Here is a 22508-nt window from a genome sequence, read left to right as displayed (position 1 = left end):
CCCCATACACACACGTCTAAATTTTTTAAAAATGTTTGTCTTTTAGCTTTATATATTTTAAAGTCCACTTGGGTCATGTTTTCAAGTTTTTCTCTGCAGTCACAAGGGCTAGAAGCTTTCTTTCTAATGAGAGCTGAAATTCTCAGTTAATCACATGACCCCAGAGGTTGGAGATTTAAGTGACAAAAAATACCAACTACTGCAAACTTGTGCTAACATTACAAGAGTTGGCAGCACTTGTCGTCCTGCTGAACTGATACTTTTGCACCCTTCCTTGTTGATGTTGCCAGGGGGTTGGGATAGGGAGGAAGGTCATTAAAAATAATCTATAAGGCACAGTAGGTTCAGTTTTGGGACTCTAGTGTAGTTGGGGAAACTATCAGACCTCTAAGCTCACATGTGTTTGATTCAAACAAATTTTATGGCTGTGTCCTTTTAAATCTTGTGTGGCTCATGTGAGATATCGCAAAGCCATAGGAAAGCTTTGATTGTGGCAACTTTTAGCACATGCCTATAATTCCATTTGATTTGCCACAATAAAAATAATGTTTTGACTTCCAGTCTAGAAGCTGCCTTTCACTAAAGATCTGGCACAGGGGAATGAGTTGGGGGAAAGGGAGGGGAGGGTTGCAACATGAATAGCAGCTCTAACCAACCTTCCAAGTGAGAAAATTACATGTTTAGGTTGGATGGGATTATAGCAACAGCCTCTTTGCAGCCTGTATTTTCTGAGAAGTCAAGCAAACTTTTTCATTTATGCTCCTTGGACTGACTAAAGCTTAAGGGCTTGTAGCTGCTTACAGCTCTAGTGCCTTTCTATGCTGATGGTGAAATAAAGCCAAATCAGAACTTTTTTTTTTCCTTTTTGGCTACATGATGGGTAAATAATTTACAATGGAGAGTTTCAAATTTGATATTTAGACCTGAGTTATGAATACCAAATAATCCCTAGCTAGGAACATATGTCCTGCAATTAATCTGTCAAATCTTGCCCTTCTCTACTTAGCTGACATGAATAAGAGCTCAACAGAGCTAAAAATACAACCACTTATTTTGGTTCCCAGAAATAAGGCCCAAGTCCTCAAAGGGAATTGGGTCCTTAGCTCCCATCAGTGGAAAGAAAGAAATAAGTATCAGGGTCCTAAATACCTTTTGAGGATTTGGGCCGAAGGGGCTAGCAGAAAAACTAGCTCTAGCTCTGGTCTATAATAAAATGCATTATTACTGTTATTGTCCAGTTCTTTGTCAGTGGTTTATGGTGGGCTTTGGGCTGTACAGAATGTGGTGATGCCAGTGGCTCGGTTTATTCGACAAGTCTACTTGGAAGCTGGCATAATGCCCATTCGTCTTTTCAGGTGCTAAGTGTCAGGTGGTTTACTAATTAGAAACTGGTAGATTTCAACTGGATATGATTTTCCTTCTCAGCAAGTCTTCACATTTTCATTCTTGACCGTAAGGAATTGACTGACTGACTGGTAAATCAGCATCTAAGACTGCGTGTAGATGAAATGAGGGGTGTGTGTGCACAACACTTTAAAGCAGGCTAAATGCTTTTGCACCACTTTAATGGTGTCAGTGTTTACACGCCTCGGCGGTGTATTGCGCTTTAATTCCAACCACTGTAGGAAATTCGATGGCGTAACGCACCTTAAAAGACACAGAGGAGTTTTAGTTTGCTGCCCATACAGCTGCAGAACAAAGCACTGGGCTCTGTGCAGCTCTGCCGCTTGACAGCAGCCTGGGAAGGCAGGCTCTGCCCAAGAAAAACGGTGAGCCTGATTTCCCCTTTCCCCCCCTGGAGCCTGCCTGCCTGCCTAAGCTGCACGGGGGCCTGTTGCTTCCCTCCATGGTTGCAATGCCCACCAGGACCACCCGAGCCGGGTGCCTGCAGGTGGGTGCTGCCTGGGGGTGGTGGCCGCCACTGCCACAGAGGGAAGCACCAGCCCCCACCACAGCCCAGGGACTGCTTCACCCATCGGCAGCTTGCCCTCCCCTCCCCACCACTGGAGAGGTAGGTAAGTGGGTGTGTGCACAACACGGGTTTAATTGGCCCTAAATTGAAGTGGCATTTTTCAAAACCCACCACTTCAATTTAGGGCCCCCATTTCATCTACACACACCCTAAATTGTCCCCTGCTGTCTTGACTGCTCCTGACTGTGTTCCTTGCCCATCTCTTGCCTCTATAGTCTGTGGCAAACCCCACTGCTAAAGTGGTTTTCCTCTGCTTCTCCTCCATGAATCCCTCTACTTGCTCCCTTGTACCTTACTGCATCAGGCTCCACCTCCTTATCTCCCTTGCTCCATGTCTGTCAAAATGTTATTCCCAGGCACATTTCTTATTACCCTGTATAGAACCAGCAGTCCCTCACTGCCATCTAGTTCTCTCACCCAATCCCACCATCATTTTCCCTTCTCCACAGCTATCTTTGCCCCTTGCAGTCTGGTCCTTTTCCTTTTAGCACCAAGCATCTACCTTTTCATGCTCTCTGTCTTCTTTCCAGTTAATTTCTCAAGCAATCCCCGCTGCTTTCCCTCTCTACTGCTGAGTCCCATTCTAGTGCCTTATTTAGGCCAAGTATAGACATTCAAAAAGCCCAAGGAAGAATCTGGCTAACCTATGAGGGTTTCCATAAGCGGCCTAGGTTAGATTGGTAGTGAACAAAACACATGTTCATCCTTTGGTGCAGGGAGGGGGGCAGAAGAGTTGTGCAGGCTGCCTGCATTGGCTGAGACCAGCAGGTTGGGGGCACTCCTGCATGCTGCCCAGTAGGCCTCATGGGCCAGAGACTGCCAAGTGCAGCCAAGCACCCAGGCCTCCCCTGATTGGCATGGGTGAGCACATCCCCAACCCCCTGCTCCCCACAACCACGATAGTACTCTGGGGCCGTGTAGCTGCAGGCCAAAAAATAGCCTTGCAGCATCCCAGATGCCCATGGCCCAGGTACCTGCAGGCAGTGGCCAAGCCATGGAGGTCGCAGGGTTGCATCCATACAGGCCCAGTCCCAATGTTCTGCCCCATGCTACCGCAACCCACTAGAGGTGAGCTGTCCCCACTGGCTTCTGCTTCTGGAGGGTCCGTACCGGGGTCTGGATGGCAGGATGCCTGGCTACTGAGATATGGTTTTCAGGAGCCAGGGTGAGGCTCTGTGGGGCTGTGCCCAAGTGTGGGGAATTTCCCAGGCTCAATGTTAGGTGTGTGTGTACATGATGGGGTGCTTCATGATGGGGCGCAGGCCCAGAGATGTGGGTGTCCAGGTTCCAGGGCTCATGCAGGGGACACAGATCCCCCACCTCCTTTCTGCCTGCCTGTGGCTGACAGATGTCTTGAGGTAGGACGCAGGGCTAGGGACAGGGTCTGTGCTGGCTTGGCTCTGGGAGAGCTCCAGGGTGGGGCCCACTGGGCACTTGGCCAGAGCAGCCAAGTGCAGGCCGCGTGCTAGTGTACCTCCTTGTGAGGGGAAGGTAGCAGGGGAGTGCAGAGGAAGCTGGGATACTGGTGGACAGCGACTTAACTTGAATCAATAGGGGATCTGGTACATAAATTTGATTCATTGGTCTAACCTAAATCAGTTATATTTGAGTGCACATTGAACCAGATCTATCTTAGACCAGATTCCACCATTTTTAAACCAAGTCTATGTGCGCCAAACTTCTGTACAGTTACAGGTTTAGATCAATTACTGATCACATATACCAGTTTATGTTTGTACCTGGCCTGAGCCTGTAGACTCTTTGGGGCACCTCTTATCTTTCTATGGGGCAAGTTGTTGGTGATCCCTCTCTCTCTGTCTTTCTCTCTCTAACTGTTTATGAAATAGAGTGATAGGGGTATGAGCCAGGTGAGTGGGATTTTCAAAAGTGCTCAGCGCTGGCCTGACTGCTCCACTGAAGTCAGAGGTAAAACTCCCATCAAAGTCAATGGGTACAAAATGAGTTCTTCTGAATCTCCACCATATATGTCTCAAGTGGCCCATGACTAGCTTTCCCCCATGGCTCTTTCTGGGTCATGCAGTTCTGCATGATCCCTTGGGCAGACTGAGGAGTTGATGTTAATCGGAGCCCATGTGACTCTCTAGGTCATAAGTCAGTTCAGCCTCCCTCCATGCCTGTTTGTTCCTGAGCTCCACCGAGACTACTAGCAAGGATGGTAGTAGCTACTGATTAGGAACCAGGTTTGTCTATACAAGGTACTTCTAGGGCCTTCATTACCATGGGATCTCAAAGCACTTCTGAGTTTTTAATACTTAACTTTCCTGTGAGGAAGGAGAATGCTGCTGTTCCCATTGTATAGGTAAGGAGCTGAGGTAGGCAGATATTAGACAATTTGCCAAGATTACAGAGGGCATTTGCAGAAAAGCTAGGGATGGATCCCATTCCCCCAGGTCTCCCATGTCTAGGCTAGGGGTTACCCATCTATGGCCTGTGGGCCATAGATGGTGCACTGAGCCATTCTGTCCAGCCTGCTAAGCCAGGACTTCTGCGACGTTTCAGCAGTGGGGAGAAGCAGCACCAGTGGCCAGGTCAGAAAGGCTGGCCCATCTCAGGCTGAAGTGGGTGATTTCAGCCCAGCACTCCTGAAGAGCTGTAGACCCCTGCCCTACACTTACACCCTAAACACAGGGCTATCTTTCTTCTCTTGGGCAGTCATCAGTTCACTATTTGGATATAAAAGGACATAAATGCTTCTCCCAATTCAGATGACATCACAGACCTCGCAGGTTTTGCTCTCATGGTTTATTACAATGTAAGCAAAATCCTTCATCATCCTTAATTCACGGGTACCTATTATTTATTCTCTCCATATGTGTTGTGTGTGTTTGTGGGCTGCATGTACAGTTAGATAAACTCTTATTTATCAGCTTCATAAAATATCCCTTATGAGAGGGGCTGTGTGAGGATGACCCAGATGCACAAGAGGAAATGTTTCATATCTCAAGGAGTGCCTTATGGGCACCCTAGACAGCCCTTCCCCCCACCCCCTTGTGCATCATGCATAGAACATAATGGTTTTAAAAATTAGAGCAGCTGCTTAACTAAGAATTATGGACCTACTGTGCATAACAAGTGGAATTTAGAATACAGCAGTCTGAGCTACTACTTCTTGTCAATATTAAGGAACTTGGACATTGTCTGCTATTGTGGTGAACCCTATATTTAGAATTAGTCAGTTAAAACCTTGAGACCTTCTTTGATATATCCATTGCTGGGTTTTCATGTCTCCAGTTAAATAAATGGAAAGACTCTGTCCACTACTTCTGTACAGGGCTAGCACCTCCACTGAGATCTCCATGAACAAAGGTGCACAGCCAATGCTCTATCCACAATTTCTACAAAAAACAGGAGGTTTAGTAAGCTGTGTAAGTGGTTTTAAATGTATTCCATCTCAGTGGAGACATGTAGTCCAGTCTCAGGGACTGAGACCCAATTCAACAAATTACTTAATACTTTGCACTTGACTTTTTTTAAGTCAATGGATCTAAGTATGCACTCTCGCCTTTAAGGACATGTGTAAGTACTTTTGTGCGTCAGAGCTGCAAAATCTGCAAACGAAGTCACAGAGGTCTGTGGAGAAAGGTGGTAAGTGAAACTCTGAAATGCATACTGAGATGAGTAGCACTCTACTGCCCAGCACTGCTCTGCAATTGTACTGCAGGGATGAGCGTGGCGGAAGAGCCTGGAGAGAACAGAATAGTTCATCTTTCTGTCCATTAGTTTGCCAAGATGACACTGGTGATATGATTCATGCATTTATAATGTGCCCTATACTTGCATAATAATTTATAAGTATTAATAAAGGCAGGGTACGTGCCCCAAAGACCTTCTATCAGAATTAGACAAGAAAAAAATACGAACATGGTAGACAAAAGAAGCGTGTAGGTAAAAACGGGATACAAGTTAAATCTGGTACAAATAATACAAAGATGGTATCTGAAGACAAGGGGCTATGACAGAGGCCCTGGACACACAACACCTTTAAGCTGGTTTAAATAAAGAGCAGTATATCGTATACAAACCTATCCTAGTGTAACTCGCTGAAATCCAGTGTAGAATTACCCCAAGAAAAATGAAGGGTAAAACTTCCCTGGTATAAATTACACCGGTGGAAGTGTCATGTGCCCACAGCATATCCCAGGTTAGCCACTTGCTTAGGACATACAGGCCATTACCTGCTCTCCTGCTATGTAGTGTGTAGCAGGGCACCAGGGTGCCTGCTACTGGCGGTGGTAAATGGGCCGAGCTGCCAATCACCAGGGCAGCTCAGGTGCGGGTTGCTGGAGCAACCAGGTTGGTCACGTGACCAGAAGGGGGCAGGGCCGGGCCCTTATAAACAGCCAGGCCGGAGCCTGGCTGGCAGTTCCCTTCTGGCAACCTGAGGGGTAAGAGCTCTGCAGGAGGGTTAAACTAAGCGGTGCAGCCTGAGCACATAGAGGGATGCATTATGGTGAAGGCAGAGAGAAGCCTGACCGGGAGGCTTTGGCCAGAAAGCCAGGAGGGCCTGGACTTTATGTGACGGCCGGCAGGCTTATGGTTTTGTTACAGCCGGTAGGCTTATGGCTCTGTTGTGTATATCGTCCGGAGGACCGGGTGAGGCTGTAGGGCTGTGAGGAGGCCTCACAGGAGATCCCCAGCAGTCTGGGGGTTTCCTGGGTGCCCTGTTTGGGCACCGAGCGGCGCCGGGAAGGCACAGCAGCTGGGCACCAGTGTGGTGCGGGGTGTGGGGTTGAGACCCCAGCCCGAGCGGGCAGTACTCGGCCCAGTGAGGGCATAAGACCCTGAGAAGGGTCAGGGGGCCAGGCACGGCTGCGTGCCACCTGAGCCCCGGCGCCGGTGAAAGCCCAAGACAGGGCTGGCGCGTAGGCTCAGCGGAGAGAGCCAAGGGCGCGAGAGGCGTGGGAAGCGCGTGGCATAAAGACCCCAAGAAGGGTCAAGGGGCCAGGCACGGCTGCGCGCCACCTGAGCCCCGGCGCAGTTTTGGCATGGGACAGGCCCTGTGAGGGCAAGAGCGTGAGAGGCGCAGAGACAGGACCCGGCGAGGGGAAGCGCGTGGCATAGGCCCAAGGGGGGCCAGCCTGCAAGAGTAAAGCCCAGGAGGGGCTAGTATAAAGTTGGAGACACAAGAACGTCAGGAATAGCTGCGAGGCTTGGGGCGTGCTAAAGGGGAGGTAGGAGGCACGCATAGCCCATAAGGCTGGGGAGCACCAAGTCACCCTGAGATCATAGGAGATCCTAGGCAGCCTCCCATATTAACTATTAAGATCAAAGACGTGGCGGGCGAGAATTGAGAAGGGTGCTGGATCTCCTAATTGACACGGCAGGGGGGCCTAGCGGGATCACAGCCGCCCATGGGCCCCACCCTGTGACATAGTAGTGAAGTACTGTAATCAAACCTATGGTATGCAGCTTCTCTGGGAGAGCTGGTTGTCTACCCACTCTGGATTCTGGTGGAATTTGCATTGGTTTACAAAAAGGATTTAAAGTATACCATTGTACATGTTTTGAATATCCAAGCCCTGAGGATAGGATTTAGCCTGTAGAATCTTTATTACTCGTGATGACTTATGAGCCAGAAAAGGAAGATCTAGACTGACTCCTTGATCGCGCATTGAGTTTGCAGGGCTAGCAGCTAAAAAAACAAAAAAACACATTATTGATTATTAATTGAACTTATTGAATATGGGAATAAAATAAGAGGCAGCACATAGAGAATCCCATGAGGTAATTCCTACAAGTCAGTTTTCAGGGCAGGACTGTGCTCCAGAGTAGAATTTGTTCATATTTATGCCTGTCTTCTGAGGTAACCTGTGTTAGACCCCAGTTTATGCTTTCTCAGCAGCACACTCTTTGGCTTTGCACCTCCTGGGCCAAAATTTTCAGTTAATACATACACAGATTGTTTGCTATATTAAAAGAGTGGGGAGGGGTATATGGGAGAAAGAGAAAGTGTTACTGAATCAATTCAACTCTGGTGCTGCACAGGAGAACCAGAGCAGCAGGGTATAGCTAAGGCAACTGAAACGCTTTCTTTCAGATACAGTTATCTCATTGCCTTTTTCTCCTTAAGAAATCCCACCTATGCTTTTGATCTTCCTCTCTCTGTTGTCATCTGGTGTGTGTGAAAGGAGACAATAACATGATACTATGGCAAGAAGGTCTGGGGCCAAAATGCCCCTTCAAACATGGGGCAACATGGAGCTGTATTCTGCGGTAAGCACCAGGGCAGTGCTTGCCAGACACTTTAGATCAGTGAACCACTGTTGACTCCCCCAGATTTCCTCCTGGATCATCGTGCGCCCATATAATAAAGCTTTTAATTGAAATGGAGGGAGGAGTGATGTAATCCATAGACCAGTTGCTATGGACCACCAGTCATCTATAGACCACACTTTGGGACTCACTACACTAGACACCATTCCCTCTTAAGCCCTGTTATATGGGAATGAGTCTGGAATTACTTATTTGGATTCTAAAAATAACTGGTTTTAAAGAGGGGGTCAGGAGAAATTTCCAGGTGATATCTGGGGTGGAAAGCTATGCTACCCCCTAACATGGTATGGTGTTCTGAGACGAAAGCAATTTCAATGCCTGATGATATCAGCAAGCTCCTATCTAAAGAGGATGCAACATGCAAAGAGAGGATCAGTTAAATAGAACTGACCATGACATCCACCCTCTACTGCAGTGTTTGGTGTAATGCAGAAAGATTCTTCCAACTGCTTGTTTGCATAATGCCAAGAAATTTCCCAAATGAAAAAGTATAGGTTAGGCCAGAATCATCAGATGCGGGATGGTTCTTCACCAGCCAGAAAGGAAATGGTCGTCTCAAGAGTTCAGATGCCTTGATGCGTGCATCATATGAGAAATTGAATATAATAGCTTTATTATCAGAGTAAGGTAAGTTGTCCCAAGGTGGCTTGGACATGGCTAATGGTGGTGATATTGCCTGCATAGAGTGTACCCTGTGGAAATGCCTTTTTGGGCACAGGCTTGTGCCCTGAGGTTTGATGAGCTGTTACAACCAACAAGGATTAGAGGGGGAAATACTTTTCCTCTTGTATCTCCTCTAGGAGAAACTGAAGGGGCACTGAAATAGCCTCACTTGAGGGCACACCTCATTACTACATTAAGTCAACAACCACTTGAGTGTCCAAGGATTTTGATAGAAGCTGGATATTGAAAGGATGAAGAAAGAGTGGCAAACTTATCTGATTTCCACTTACCTCCAGAGTCTGCTGAACACAGCTCTCCTCACTGTGTGAAGTGTGATCCCAGATGGAATAGCACTGCCCTCCGTCACCATAATGACTGGTCATGGTCAGGAGCTTGTAGACAGAGGGGCCTTATGAAATGCCAGTTTGGTATGTCAGGGCTATAGCATGCTGGCCTGAGAATTTGAGAAGGAAATTAACCAAGTCCTTCTGAGACACTCAGCCCTGACATGTAGCAAAAGGGGCATCATCTGCGTTAAATTCTGCTACACTTAAATCCTTGCAAAGAGATCTTGCACAACGGCCTGTTTGGCATGATAATACTGCTGGAAACTGTAAGCAGCTATTGGGACTATAATAGGGGGGCCTGCTTAGGGCCAATCTCAGTGTGGCCCACCCACCTGTTCTTGGGCTAACTGCCCGCATTCTCGTCCACCACACCTTGTTGGTATAATTAATTAATAGATGTTAATTAAGCGGGAGACTGCCCATTTCCTGCCCCAATGCCAAGGGGCCCTATCTCCCCTACACCATAGCCCAAGCCTCGCTGATGGCATCTATAGTTCTTATCATCACCAGCCCCCACAGTGGGCCCCAGAATCCTACTGTTGAACCCCCACCTGGGTTCCTCTCATCAGGTGGTCTCTTCCTCCTTCATACCGGGCAACATAGCTCCCTGAGCTGCTTCCTCTTTGGGTGTGATCCCCCCACCGGGACCTTCAGCTCACTGGCCACTCAGAACCCCAGGCCCTCAACTCTTGGGCGTTCCTCATGGTGGGCCCCCAGCAGGGCCTGATGAGGGCAGCCTCAGATTCAAAATGGCTGCCCTCATCAGGCACCTGGTGGCTACCAGCTCCAGGCCCTTAAAGTGGCAAGCACAAACAGTGCCCTGCCACAGGGACTCTAGGGAGAAGTGCTACAAAGTTTTTTCCCATGAATTCAGGTGAGGGCCCGTCCAGGTATAGCTGGAACAGGGAGGGGGAAGCAATAGAAGTTACAGACTGAAGCTTGAAAAAAAATCTTTTTTATTTACCATTCTTTTTTTTTTTTGTTAGGAATAAACAAACATGGAACAGTCATGGTTCTCCATGGCTACTTACAAGCCATTTTTCAGTAAGAACGGTAATAATGATTAGCTGTTATTTAATGCTCAGTTTCCCAGTTGACTACTGGGACTGGGATCAGTTCCCACCCTGTTGCCAACTTCTCGTGTGAACTTTGGTCTCAATGGGAGTTTGAGGATTTGGGCCTTTGTATCTTTGTGCCACAGTTCCCTGTGTGCAAAATGGGGCTGATAATGCTTTTTTTCTATTATCTTTTGTCAGTCTTGGCTATTTAAATGGTGAGTGAATTAAAGCAAGAACAGTCTCTTATCCTGTGATCCGATATGATGAAGTCCCAAACACAATCTTTGTTTTTGCTGCAAAAAATAGTTATTTTTTTACACTGTGATGGCTATCTTAATGTAATGTTCTAATGGAGAAAAGACAAGCAGGGGGTCTTAGCTCACTATAGTGAGTTGAGATCAATAGGCTATCCTCTGTTTGTGCCTTATCTTAACTAGCTACACTGAAGTAAAAACAATAGTGTCTTGTCCCAGCTAGGATTTTACATCAAGATTACTATCTCAGTGTTGAAACCATACCTTTTTACAGGCAAAATATAGCCTCTGCTTAAGTCTACCATGTATTGGAGCAGGGTAGTATTGCTTTAAATGGTTTTGAGACCTCTGGTTGCATTTACTGTGTTTTAGAACCTATTAAAGTCAGTTAGGGCCTTGTTACATGTTACAGTGTGAGCCGCACAAATGTTGATTGGCTTAGGGCTAGTTTGTAGTCACACCTTCAGCTTGAGGAGCACATCTATGGGGAGTGGCCAAACCTTAATGGAACAGGAGTTGGGTTATGTGGCTCAAGAGCTAATCCTGCCATGGAGTGGCATAACTTTGAGCTGCATAACAAGTGTTTTAAGCTACTTAAAGGTGTTAAAGTATGGTCAATCCAGGGCTTAAGAGCTCCAGGAGCCACCCAAAATTAATGTTGAACAAGGCTCTTAGAAAAGCAATGTATGCATATGCCTAAACCTTTAATGTTTGTGCATAGTTTAATAAATATGATGAGTGGTATGGTTTTTCATGTTATTTAACTTTAACATAGGAAGTCACAGTGAAGAAGAGCAGCATGGGAATTTAAGAGCATGAGGAGAGAGAATGAGAGACTGGGGAGAAGAATAACTCTGGGAGGTGGCAAGGATTCATTAAATATAGGTAATAAAAGATGCAGTACAAGGTTCTGGTGACAAACCAATGAAGCTTCCCCCTACCCCCCCTCCTTCATTGTTTATATTGTCACCGGATCCTCACAATAGAATGATAGTTTAGCCTTGTACTTCATGGTTCATTATCTATTATTCTATTTATTAATGCATTCTTGGGTCTTACTGATGTGACAAACCATCCATGCTTTTCTCTTATGGTTTAATAGGATTTTTTTCTAAAACCCCTCAATATTTACATAACCTTGCAATTCACAGTTATCTGTCATTTATTCCCTACTTTACAGGCACTCGATAGAGCTATTACCGTTAAGGTTCTTTCAGCCGGCACATTATAACAGTAGTATATTGCAGATTAATATTCTTCAGTTCTTATAATGAGTGTTTCAGTGAAATCAAATTCAATGAGCCTTTGGAGGGGCACGTGCACCTAAGTGAATGGGAGCCGTGATGTATACTGTGTGAATCCTGAGTCAGAAGGTAGTCTGGTGATGAGAATTTATGCTGGAATGGGGAGTCAAGCTGGATGCTGCAAGAGGGAAGAATTCTTTCTCTTCTCCTTGGTTAGAAAAATTAGATGGTCAGGTGCTTAGCTGATGTAAATTGGCACATCTCCATTGCCTTCAATGGAGGGAATGAGCTACATTGTTTGATCCTAGTGGAGGAGCCAGCTCAAGGTGTCTGAGATCACTATGTAGTCAGAGTATAAGAGTAGTTTTGTATGTGATCAATCATGCAGGCTGGACTGTCAGAGGCACCTGGAGGTGATGTTGGACTCATCACTCCCTCATGCCCCACTGGCTACAGAAACAGATGTCCCATTAGCTCAGTAATGACTAACCTTTTTGGCAAGCATGCCACAAGTTAAGCTGCACCCCAGAAACGGGGAAGAGGTTACTTGGCTCTTGGCAATGCCACCTAACATCTCCTCTCACAGCAACATCCTGCCCCCACTCTGCTGCATGCATGCAGGGGCTGAAGCTCTTTCCCCTCATTGCAATGCCTCTCTTTTCTGAGCAGCTGGGGCTCACATGCCACACACAGCAGCTGCCTGCACCACTTGTGGCACATGTACTGTGGATTGGCCACCCCTGCTTTGGCCACACTAGCCTGTTCCTTGCACTCTTGCCTGAAAAAAATTGCAGAGAAGGTTGCCAACACAGTACAGAGTGCCATGTAACGTCTTTCTGCCCAGTTGCACCATTAGAAATTTGCTATTGAAGGAGAACCAATGCAAGCAAATGCAGTAGAGATAGAAGGCACTCAAGTGACATCACTAGGAACTGGGGGGCTCTTTTCCAGCTATGAAATGTGGCTACTAAAGACCCTAGCAATAAAAGCAACTCCAGTAAGGGGCCTAGATCTTGAGCTGGGCAAATCAAACGGTGAAGAAAAGAGATTAATTTGTTTTCCCTATTCAACTGTCTGTCTTCCCAGTCAACCTGATTGCCAGAAGCACTGATGATGTTGAATTGCAAAAATTTGCCCATAAAAGCCTACGCTGTGTTAAAATCTTATTCTGCGAAGGCCTCTACACCCAGCTATCAGGTAGCAAGAACATGCTCTCTTTATGGAAGTAGGTTCATCTTCTAGTGGAAGTCTCCATCTTCTCTTAGGAAACAACTAAGTCACACAGCCCCCAAAGAAGTAACATTTTGAATAGTGTTGCCCTTCTGCCATGTGAGAACAGATGTTAGGAACTCACAGGTCAACTTCCCACTGGAGGAAAAATTCATGAACTGGAGTTTTTGTATTTTCTTTGTGTGACTTTTTTGACACACACACACACACACACACACACACACACACGAATAATGTCCCTTAACAGAGGTGATTTCAAATAGCATGCAGGCAATCCCCTCTTGCAGAAATCTCAGCTGAAACACTAATTCTGGGTTACCTGGTAGCTTCTCTGTTCCCAGAATTGTCTCTGCATAAAGATTTAAACAAACAACAGCTCTCCTGTTGTTTGCCACACTGCCACCAGAGAACTGGAGTTGCAACCAAATAAAAATCTTTGTGGAACCAGGACTGTGCAAGTGTATGGCCAGTGGATGTGCTGTCTAATTCTCCCTCAATAGCGGCCATGGAGGTTACTTCATCCTATTGGGAAGCAATATGGGGTTATGTCCTCAGAAATTCCCTTTGTTATTGTTCTCCATTTATACCACGGTAATGCTTGCTGGCCCAGCTGAAATGAACGTTCAGTGTACACTGCTAACAATCTGAATAGATTAGAGGGGAATGCCCAGATATTTGGGCACTTGCCTTCAATAGAAATTAAGCACCTAAAGAAATACATTAGAGGAGCTGAGCTAAAGTGTTTTGTCTTGAATCATGTCACAGGCAGGTAAGCAATAAAGTCAGAAACAGAAGCCTGGTTCCCTGGGACCACACTGCCTTGTTACTCATTTTTGCTTTATACAAGGACAGAGCTCTCAACTCAGTCAGGATTTAGCCTTGATAAATTTGTTTAAACACCTTTTATAGAATAAATGACCAAAATTGCCATAGAACTACTCGCTTACACATAAAGGAGTCAGAAGATTGTCATGCTGTGACGTCACATGTTTATTAGCAATGCTCATGAATTAAACTGGAGACCTCATTTATGATTTCATTCATAATCCCTTCAAAATGAGTTAGTACTAGTATGTGATAAGTGGATTATGTGTTAGGCCCAAGTAAAGCCAGCCACAATTAGTGCTTTAATAAACTGGTTGTATGCATTACTAAGAACTCAGTCATGAGGGAATTAACGTATTTACAAACCCTAATTAGTAGTTTGTTACTGTGATACCAAATTTAAACAAATCTGTAGCATCACTGACCATCTGGGTTAGAAATCTCAGTTTTGAATTTAATTAGGAAATAGTTGTGACAGATAATTGGTCCTTATTAGTTAGCTAATGATCAGCTTTCCCTTAATTGAAATGAAGATCCCTATCCTGCAGTTTTGTGCAATATATTAGATGCAATCGGGAACAATCAAAAGACGCTCTATCGTTTGGGGCTTAGGAAACCACAACAATTGATTAAATGCAAAAATATAGTCTAATAAATAAAATGCAAATGACATAGCTTTAAAAGTATATGACATCTCTGGCAATTAGGGAGTGATTTGTTCACTTTTGTTTCCATTTCTTAACTATAAAAACTACTTCAATCCTGTGTAAAACAAACTAGGCAAGCTGTAGCCTGCAAATGCAATTTTGCTTCCAGCTTCTGCCTCTGGCTAACCTGAAGAGTCAGGCTCCACTGTGAGCTGTGTACTAAACCCATGATTGATGTAGGTCAGAGTAGTAGAAGCCTAGCTGACTGTCGCTCTGCTCTTGTAACTCCTTCTGTCTTTGGTCTTATTGGATATGTTAGGGCTGGTCAAATTGTGCTGATTACAGCGAGGCTCATCAGTGAGAAGGAGCAAGATTTTTGTCTGCCATTTCATTCATACTCCACTCTCCCAGAGCACACTCCCTCAGTTTCAGGCATATGGTCACTGCTAGATATAAATAATATGGAAGCCCTTGAACAAAGGATGAATGGCAATTCTCTGTAACTAATATGGCCATTGTCCCTTATCGATTTTTAGATACTTGTTACCCCACATTTTTTTTTATTGTAGGAATATAAATGCATTTGGAATATAAATGCAATACTTATTTGGAAATTCACAAACTGCTTGCCTTATTCCCAGCATTTCTTTAGGATATCCCTGGAGGATCTTTTGGTTTTTTTAAAATTCAGGTTTCATAGTTTTGCAGACTTATCAGTATAGTTTACAGATGCAGCTGTCTGGTTTAGGTACTTAAATGCCCATCATCCCAGTCACCCTAGTGCTGTGTGAGGTAAAGAAATGCTGTTATTTCCTTTTTACAGATGGAAACCTAAGGAACAAAAGCCATGTCTACCCAGTAAATTTCACATATTCTGCAGCAACAACTTGAAGCATGCTGCACTGCTCCAGGCAGATGTCACCTAAATTGGAAGTAGTGCAAACAGTAAGCAGGCTAGTTAGCATGGGAAAGCTAATTAGCTGATCACTGCAGGGCTAATTAGCTCACCCAGAGTGCTGGGTGGATGTGGGCTCTGGTTTAGGAGGCAGCCTGCCTGGAGCACCATGTAGACATGGTCCAAAACACCCAGTCCAAAGTTATAAAGAAAGTCTCTGACAGAGCAGCCCAGCTCAGGCCTAGGCTAGCATTGTAACTCTTGGACCATTGCCTGTTGGACAACATAAGGTGCAAAATTTCTAACCTCATGCTTTGTGGTACTGACCTTTATGCAGAGCGCGACCTGTCAACATTCTTCATATTCATTTTTAAAGACTTTTAACCCCCCCATTTTAAAAACATTTCTGATCATATCCCTCTTGAACAGATGCATATAAAACCAGATTGACTGTAAATTAATGTTTTTCTCCAAAGACGGAACATAAACCATAATGGTATAAAAAGAACCTGATCTTGCACACTTTGAAAAGACTCATTGATTTCAGTGGGTGTTGGGCACATCCATATATAGCAAATTCTTCGAAGCAAGGACTCCTTTTTTGTGCCTCCTCCAGCAGTGAGCCAATTGCCGGCTCATCCTAATGGGGAAGAAGATAAGTATCATTTCCTGCAAACCTTCTTACAGTACAAGTGAGCGTCTCAAGCTTACAATTGAAGTTTAGATAGTTCTTTAAAAACACAGGCTGCAATTCTTAATTAATTTTCACTTTGTCTCTTTATAGCTCTCTGCAGGACTCTAGATATTAGAATTCCTGGTAAGCCTCTCAGATGAAAGCAAAACATATACACTGAAAATAATAAACAACCAAATTGCTGCTGTTTTAACATTACTTGATATTGAGAAACTCTTTATATATTATAACGGACAATGAAGTTTCTGTAGGGGCTGTAAATCACTTAATGTTGAAAGGAAATCCCAGACGGCTTTATCAGTCACTGTGTAAAATTGTTAGAGATCTCCACCAGCTAATAAATTTGATTTGGGGTTTGTTTTGCTGGCATTTGCTCAAACCCTCTGAGAACTATAGTTACTGTATTCTTATACAGTATTTGAATTCAAAATTGCAATGCCTGTTTTGCTATCCTCTGGGAGCGAAAATAAAACTCTCAGATAGAATATGAATGTTGGTTGTTTTTCTTAGTAAACTGGTACGTTATTATTTGAGGAGATACAGTGTTTGACAAAACCATTTATTTTGTTTCAAATATTTTATTGAGTAATAAAACTAGTTTACATTGCTGCCACATATGGGGATTTGTGCCTGTTAATATGGAAGGGAGGTAAGGAAAGAAAGCAGTGTCCCTGCTCCACTGTTTTTCACTTTATAATCCTGGTCTCCCCACCCTTTGTCTTTAATACCATGCAAAATGCAACAGATAAAAAGGCCAGATACAGCCCAGAACAAGAATTGATGGAAGATCTGCACTGTTCCTGGATTAGTGGCAGGTATCACTGTGACAAGAAACTGGAGCTGACTGGGAATTTTATTTTCCTACTTGTGAAGAATATCAGTGAAAAGAGAAAAAGATTTTATTTCTGTAAACATGTTTTTCTTCCAAACACTTTGGACTTTTGTTGAAAGAAGGAATGCTTGAAAATGTGAGGGGTTTCAGTGTCTGAATAGTGACAAATATTTAGGTTTTAGCAGAAATGTTTCTACACGGTTTAGCCAAAATTGTACCTTTTTTCATGGAAATTTTTGTTATCATTTAAAACAAAATGATAATATTTCCAATTAAAACATTATATTAGACTATTTTCTTCTTAGTTCCTCCTTTCTCTGGGCAGGTAGTACTTTGCCTCTGTCATTCAGCAATAAAATATGGCACTTCTTTCTGCTGCTCTGCAAGTACTAGCCAGCTGGTGCAGGGCAGGGAGCCAGTGTTCTGTCCCCTGAACTCACCTGGTGTAGAGGAAGCTGGACTCCTTCCCGATCTGAACCAAAGTCTAGGGGCTTAAGTTTTGCTCCTTCATGTGGGTGTCTAGCAAATTGCAAGCATAAGCCAAAGGTAAAGTGAACTAAATAATTCCAAGTAAATGAAAGCCCAAAGGTGGGCTTTTCAAGGGAGTTGAGCCATGCAGTATACACCTATTTCAATGGCAGTGGGATGGCTAAATCCTCTAGGTCAGCTCTGAACAGTACGGCACCTCTAAGAATACATAATTTCACTATGAGACTTCCTCCCTAGGGAGAACACACATCCATGGGCCAGATCCCATGCACCACAGGCCTCATCCAGTGCGGGATCAGTATGAGGGGTCAGTCTGTGGGTGCAATCCTTTGCGCCAGCGCAGGCCTCGTCCTGGATCCAGCTGCAGAGCAGCCCTGCATGCCAGTGACACATAGGTCGGGTGACTATATGGGACATTGTGAAATCCGGGACACTGGAGTGTCAAGTCAGCAGTGGCAGCATTAATTGTTGCAGCTCTGGACTCTGACAGTGATTAACACTGCTGGCACTCTCCTACTGCCAAATATTCAGACGTGGGGCAGCTCTGTGAGCTGGATGACATGGGCCCCATCATGGCCTGGATCTGGCCCACAGGGCACTGCTTGAGCACCAGGGGTGTGCAAAATGGGCCCTATTCAATTCAGATTCAGCCTGAATCAGGGACAGTGATATGATTCATTGATTCGGATCACTGTCCCTGATTTGATTCAGCTGAATCCAGATCTGAAGGTTCGATACTGATTCGGAGAATCAGCGATTTGGACATAGGCAGAGTTTTTTAAATGATTTTTTTACATACCTTGAGGTACCAAGCATGGCTTATGAATGCTGGGGCTCGTGGAGCGTCCCACAGGAGTGCAGGGGGGGTCCCGCACATGCTTGGCGGCGAACCCAGAAATGGACCAGAAGTACTTCCAGTCCACTTCTGGGTCTGCCAGTGGGCGCTCGGGGGGGGCCCTCCATGCCCACCTTGCTCAATGATTGGCCGCAGGGTGCCCCCCCCCCAGACCCAGGAGGCATCAGTTGCCAAGCAAGGGGGGACATGGGGAGGAGGGGGGAGCCCTGTGCGCTCCCTGGTGGACCAGGAATTGGATTGGAAGTGCTTCTGGTCCACTTCTGGGTCTGCTGCCGAGCGCTCTGGGGACTCCCCTGCGCTTCTGTGGGATGCTTAATGCACCCCAGCATCGCAGCATTTACAAGCCACCTGGTACCTTGAGGTATGTAGAAAAACCATTTAAAGCTGTGTCTATGTCCCAATTGCCAAATCTTTCTGAATCGATTTAGAGGGTTCCAATTCGATTTGGAGAGATTAAAGGGTCCTCTGATTCGATTTGGATTTGGACATTTGGCCACTGAATTGGGCCAGATCTCTGCCAAATCGAATCGGGGACCGAAGCTTCACACAGCCTTTTGAGCACCATTCTAGTTCACTTCCCCTGTGGGTCTGATTATTATTTCCCACAGAAATATCTTCCTCTAGCCTCCTAGGCTTTTTCCTTAAGCCCTTTCATTCTAAGCAACAGCCAGAGCTGGAGAGGTAAGTTTGCCATGAGCAACAGATACAGAGGCCACATAGTGTTTCTGACTGTATTTTGATGCTGTACCCATGTACTCAAGGCAATCCTGACCTAATCCATTGCACCTGAGAGCAGAGTCATGAGACTGCCCAAGCTGCAGACCCAATACCAGGCAGGAGCAGCTCTAGAAGTACTGAGCACCAAAGTAGGTGTGTGTATGAAAGGAAGGTTGGTTTTTCACTTAAGAAACTGGGCTGGCACTCAAGGCCTTATGTCAAGTCTTGGCTTTTTCCAAGGACTCCTTCTATTGCACAGGTAAGTCACTTACTGTCTCCATGCCTCAGTTTCTTAGCTGTAAAATGGGAGTGATAGTAATTCATTCCTTCCACCCTTTGACTGTCTTGTTTATTGCCACTTCAAGCTCGTGAGGGGCTGTGTATGAAAAGTGCATAACACAAATGTGCCTGGAAAGTGTATAACGCATTGGGGCCTGCAGGTGATATACATAACATGTCTTTCAATAATGCAGGATTAGCTTTCTCTCATTTTTGCTCTAAAAACATGCAGTAACAATGGATTTAGTGACATATTAAGATCTGTTCTCAAGCCCCCCTGAAATTAGATCATAAGGGGCAGATTTATTAAACAAGTCAAGTACTAGCTATTACCACTGTAAACTTCTCTTTTACACAGGCTGGACCTAGTGAACTTTCAGTTTATGCCCTGCGTTTGGGACCAGGAGAGGAAATCGTCACCTCTTTGTTAAAATTTGTGGAGGATAAGCAGCTAAAAGCTCCATTTGTCATGACTTGTGTGGGCAGCATCACCAAAGCAACGCTGAGACTGGCAAATGCCACTGCTTCGAATACTAATCAGGTACCTGACATGTCTAGTGATGTTGCAGCCATGCATATAGATAAAATGGTGCATATACAGAGTGTTCTGGGGATGTGTTCTTGCTTCCTAATTATCTCATGGTAAAGTAGAAGGGATAAATGCACAGCAGGATGGAGCTGGCAGAGATCTCTTCACTGGTTTATACCAGCTGAGGATGTGGCCTGAAGTGAAGAAATGAGAGCAGATCACCTGATCTGTTCGAAATTTAACCACAGGAACACATACGCTATAATTTCACTATACCTGTTTTATTGTCTTTAATTAAACTGGGCACATCTACATGAGACATTTACTGTAGTAGACTAATTAGCTTCTCAGTAAACATCTTAGTGTCTACATGTGTGCCCCTATTAAGCTGGAGTAAACTAATTTACTCTGCAGTCCTGCTGCAGAGTAAAAAATTCTACAGTAGCGCACGTGTAGATGCCACCCTGGCTGGCTGGGGTACCAGGGTGCCTGCCAGTTAGTCCCATCCTGAAGCACTTTCATGCCCCATCCAGCCCCTCTGCAGCACTTTACGCTAGGGGGACCAGACCCAGGCTGGCAGTCTGACCCCCCAAACCCCTGCCACCTGGGGTTGCTCCAACCCAGCTCAATGCACTGTGATCCCAGGCACGTGCAAATGGCAATAAACTCCAGAATTAATTGTTCCGGAGTTTATTGCTTTGCATTAATTGTACATGTATATGCACCCACTGGTAGTTAAATTAAATGGTGTTAACACTGTATTTGGGGATATTGTGACCCTAGGTATGGGTGTCCCTTAACAGGCTTGCATAAACAATAAGACGGATTCCTATTAATGGGTAGAGAAGTTGACTGTCTTGGTGTCTGAAACTTGCCTTTCTCAAGTTCCTGGTCTACCTCTATTCAGAAGTACCCGTCAGCCACAAGGGCTGCAGAGTGTAGCTTCTCTCTGCCAGTTCTGGCTGCCCAAAGGTGAAGGAAATGCAACCAGTGGGAGATTTCTGAGACTGGGCCTAGAGGATTACAGTCATATAAGTATGCTGCTTCACTTAGGGGTGATTTGCAGTCAATTGAAGTCAATGGGAATCTGAAATTGTTGTTCTTTTTATTGTTATTACAAAAGTGTGTAGAGGCCCCAGTTGAGATCTGGGCCATATTGGGCTAGGTGTTGTACAGACATTTCACAGAAATAGATTCTGCCCTGAAGACCTTCCAGTCTAATAGGAAAATACCTGGAGGGAAAACAGAGGCATGGAAAAAAAGAAGTGATTTGCCCAGAGCCTCTCAGTGGTTTATTTGTAGAGAGAAGACAGCCCAAATGATCTATTCTTTATTTTTTTAGATATGTTGCTTTTACTAGGTTTTTATATCCTATGTTTTTGGTGTGGGGTTTTTTGGAGGGAAGTGTGATCTGCTAGGGGAAGGTTCTTTTTAACCAAAAAAAGAATTTTAAACCATGCTGTTGAGTCAGATGATTATTATTTTTAATTGATAATAATTTCCCATCTCTTGAATCCACATACACAAGATGTGGATTCACAACAGCTGTGAATTATTTCTAAGCCATGTAGCCATGTCTGCATAATATCACCACCTTCTTGTTAGCGATATGAAAACACTGTGAAGCCTATGTTCTCAACTGAAACAAGTGATTTGGAGTCCAAGGGGACCGACTTGGTAGTTGTTAAAGGGGGCTTGTTTTTCAGAAGGTGCTGGGTACCTACCTTTGATAAGCAATCCCCTTTCAGGGGTCTCAGGCTGAGCACCCAGAAACCAGATCCCTCCAAGTCATTGTTTGGTTTTGAAAATATAACTATTGTGTATGCATTCATGTGTGTATGTAGGCAGGGGTGTGTGTGCATACATGTGCGTGTGTTTAAGGGACGTATATGCATGCTTGCTTGTGTATGAACGTACATGCTGTCATGGGCACATAATGTCACTGGGTAGCAACAAACTATCCCAAGACAATGAATTTTCCCTGGGAGTTCACATTTACCGCACAGCATCTTTTACATTTGGCTGAAATATTCCTTGACTGCCAGACAAATTAAGAGGAGTCCTGTGAGTCATGAAGGATGAAAAACTCAGTCTTTGAGCTGGCTGTCAGAGTGCTCCCTTGTCACCATCTGAGTCACAGTTGCAATAGAAGCTGTTTACAAAGACATTAAAAACTGACAGGTTGGTATTTTACTGGTAGTTCTCTGCATCGCCACTCTGGCTCTGGCCTGGTCAAGACTGTCTAGCAGTGCTACAGAGGCTGCGAGGGCAGAAAGGGAGTCCTCTAGTCCTTACCTGTTATTCTTTTGATGATTACAAGGTGACATTGGTGCTCAAAGGGAATCCAATTCATCCCACCACAGCACATGACTGCTGCAATGATGCTTCTTGACAAATGATGGATTAATACTTGGAAAAATTGGGGTTCTTTGGGAGGATTAAGGAGAAGTTACAAAGGGAAACATTGCAAATGACTTTGGCACTAATTTCCATAGTTTATAGTTTCATAGTTTCTAGGGTCGGAAGGGACCTTAGCAGATCATCTAGTCCGACCCCCTGCCATGGCAGGAAAGAGTACTGGGGTCAAACGACCCCAGCAAGGTGTTCATCTAACCTCCTCTTAAAAACCCCCAGGGTAGGAGCCTGCACCACCTCTCTTGGAAGTTGGTTCCAGACCCTAGCC

General features: G+C 45.0%; 1 protein-coding gene across 1 annotated transcript in view; it reads left to right on the top strand.

Annotated features, from left to right (window-relative positions):
- Positions 1-22508, top strand: part of LOC109296640 (bifunctional protein GlmU-like) — a 79079-nt gene that overhangs the window by 52980 nt on the left and 3591 nt on the right. Inside the window, exon 2 of the mRNA XM_019516124.1 lies at positions 19655-19837. Within this exon, the coding sequence (XP_019371669.1) occupies positions 19655-19837 (183 nt within the window). The remainder of the gene's footprint in view (positions 1-19654; positions 19838-22508) is intronic.

This window comes from Gavialis gangeticus, unplaced genomic scaffold, assembly GCF_001723915.1.
Source record: "Gavialis gangeticus isolate Ggan-Ray unplaced genomic scaffold, GavGan_comp1, whole genome shotgun sequence".
NCBI lineage: Eukaryota > Metazoa > Chordata > Crocodylia > Gavialidae > Gavialis > Gavialis gangeticus.
Note: the sequence above shows the minus strand (reverse complement) of the source record. Positions and strands in the feature narration are given on the sequence as shown.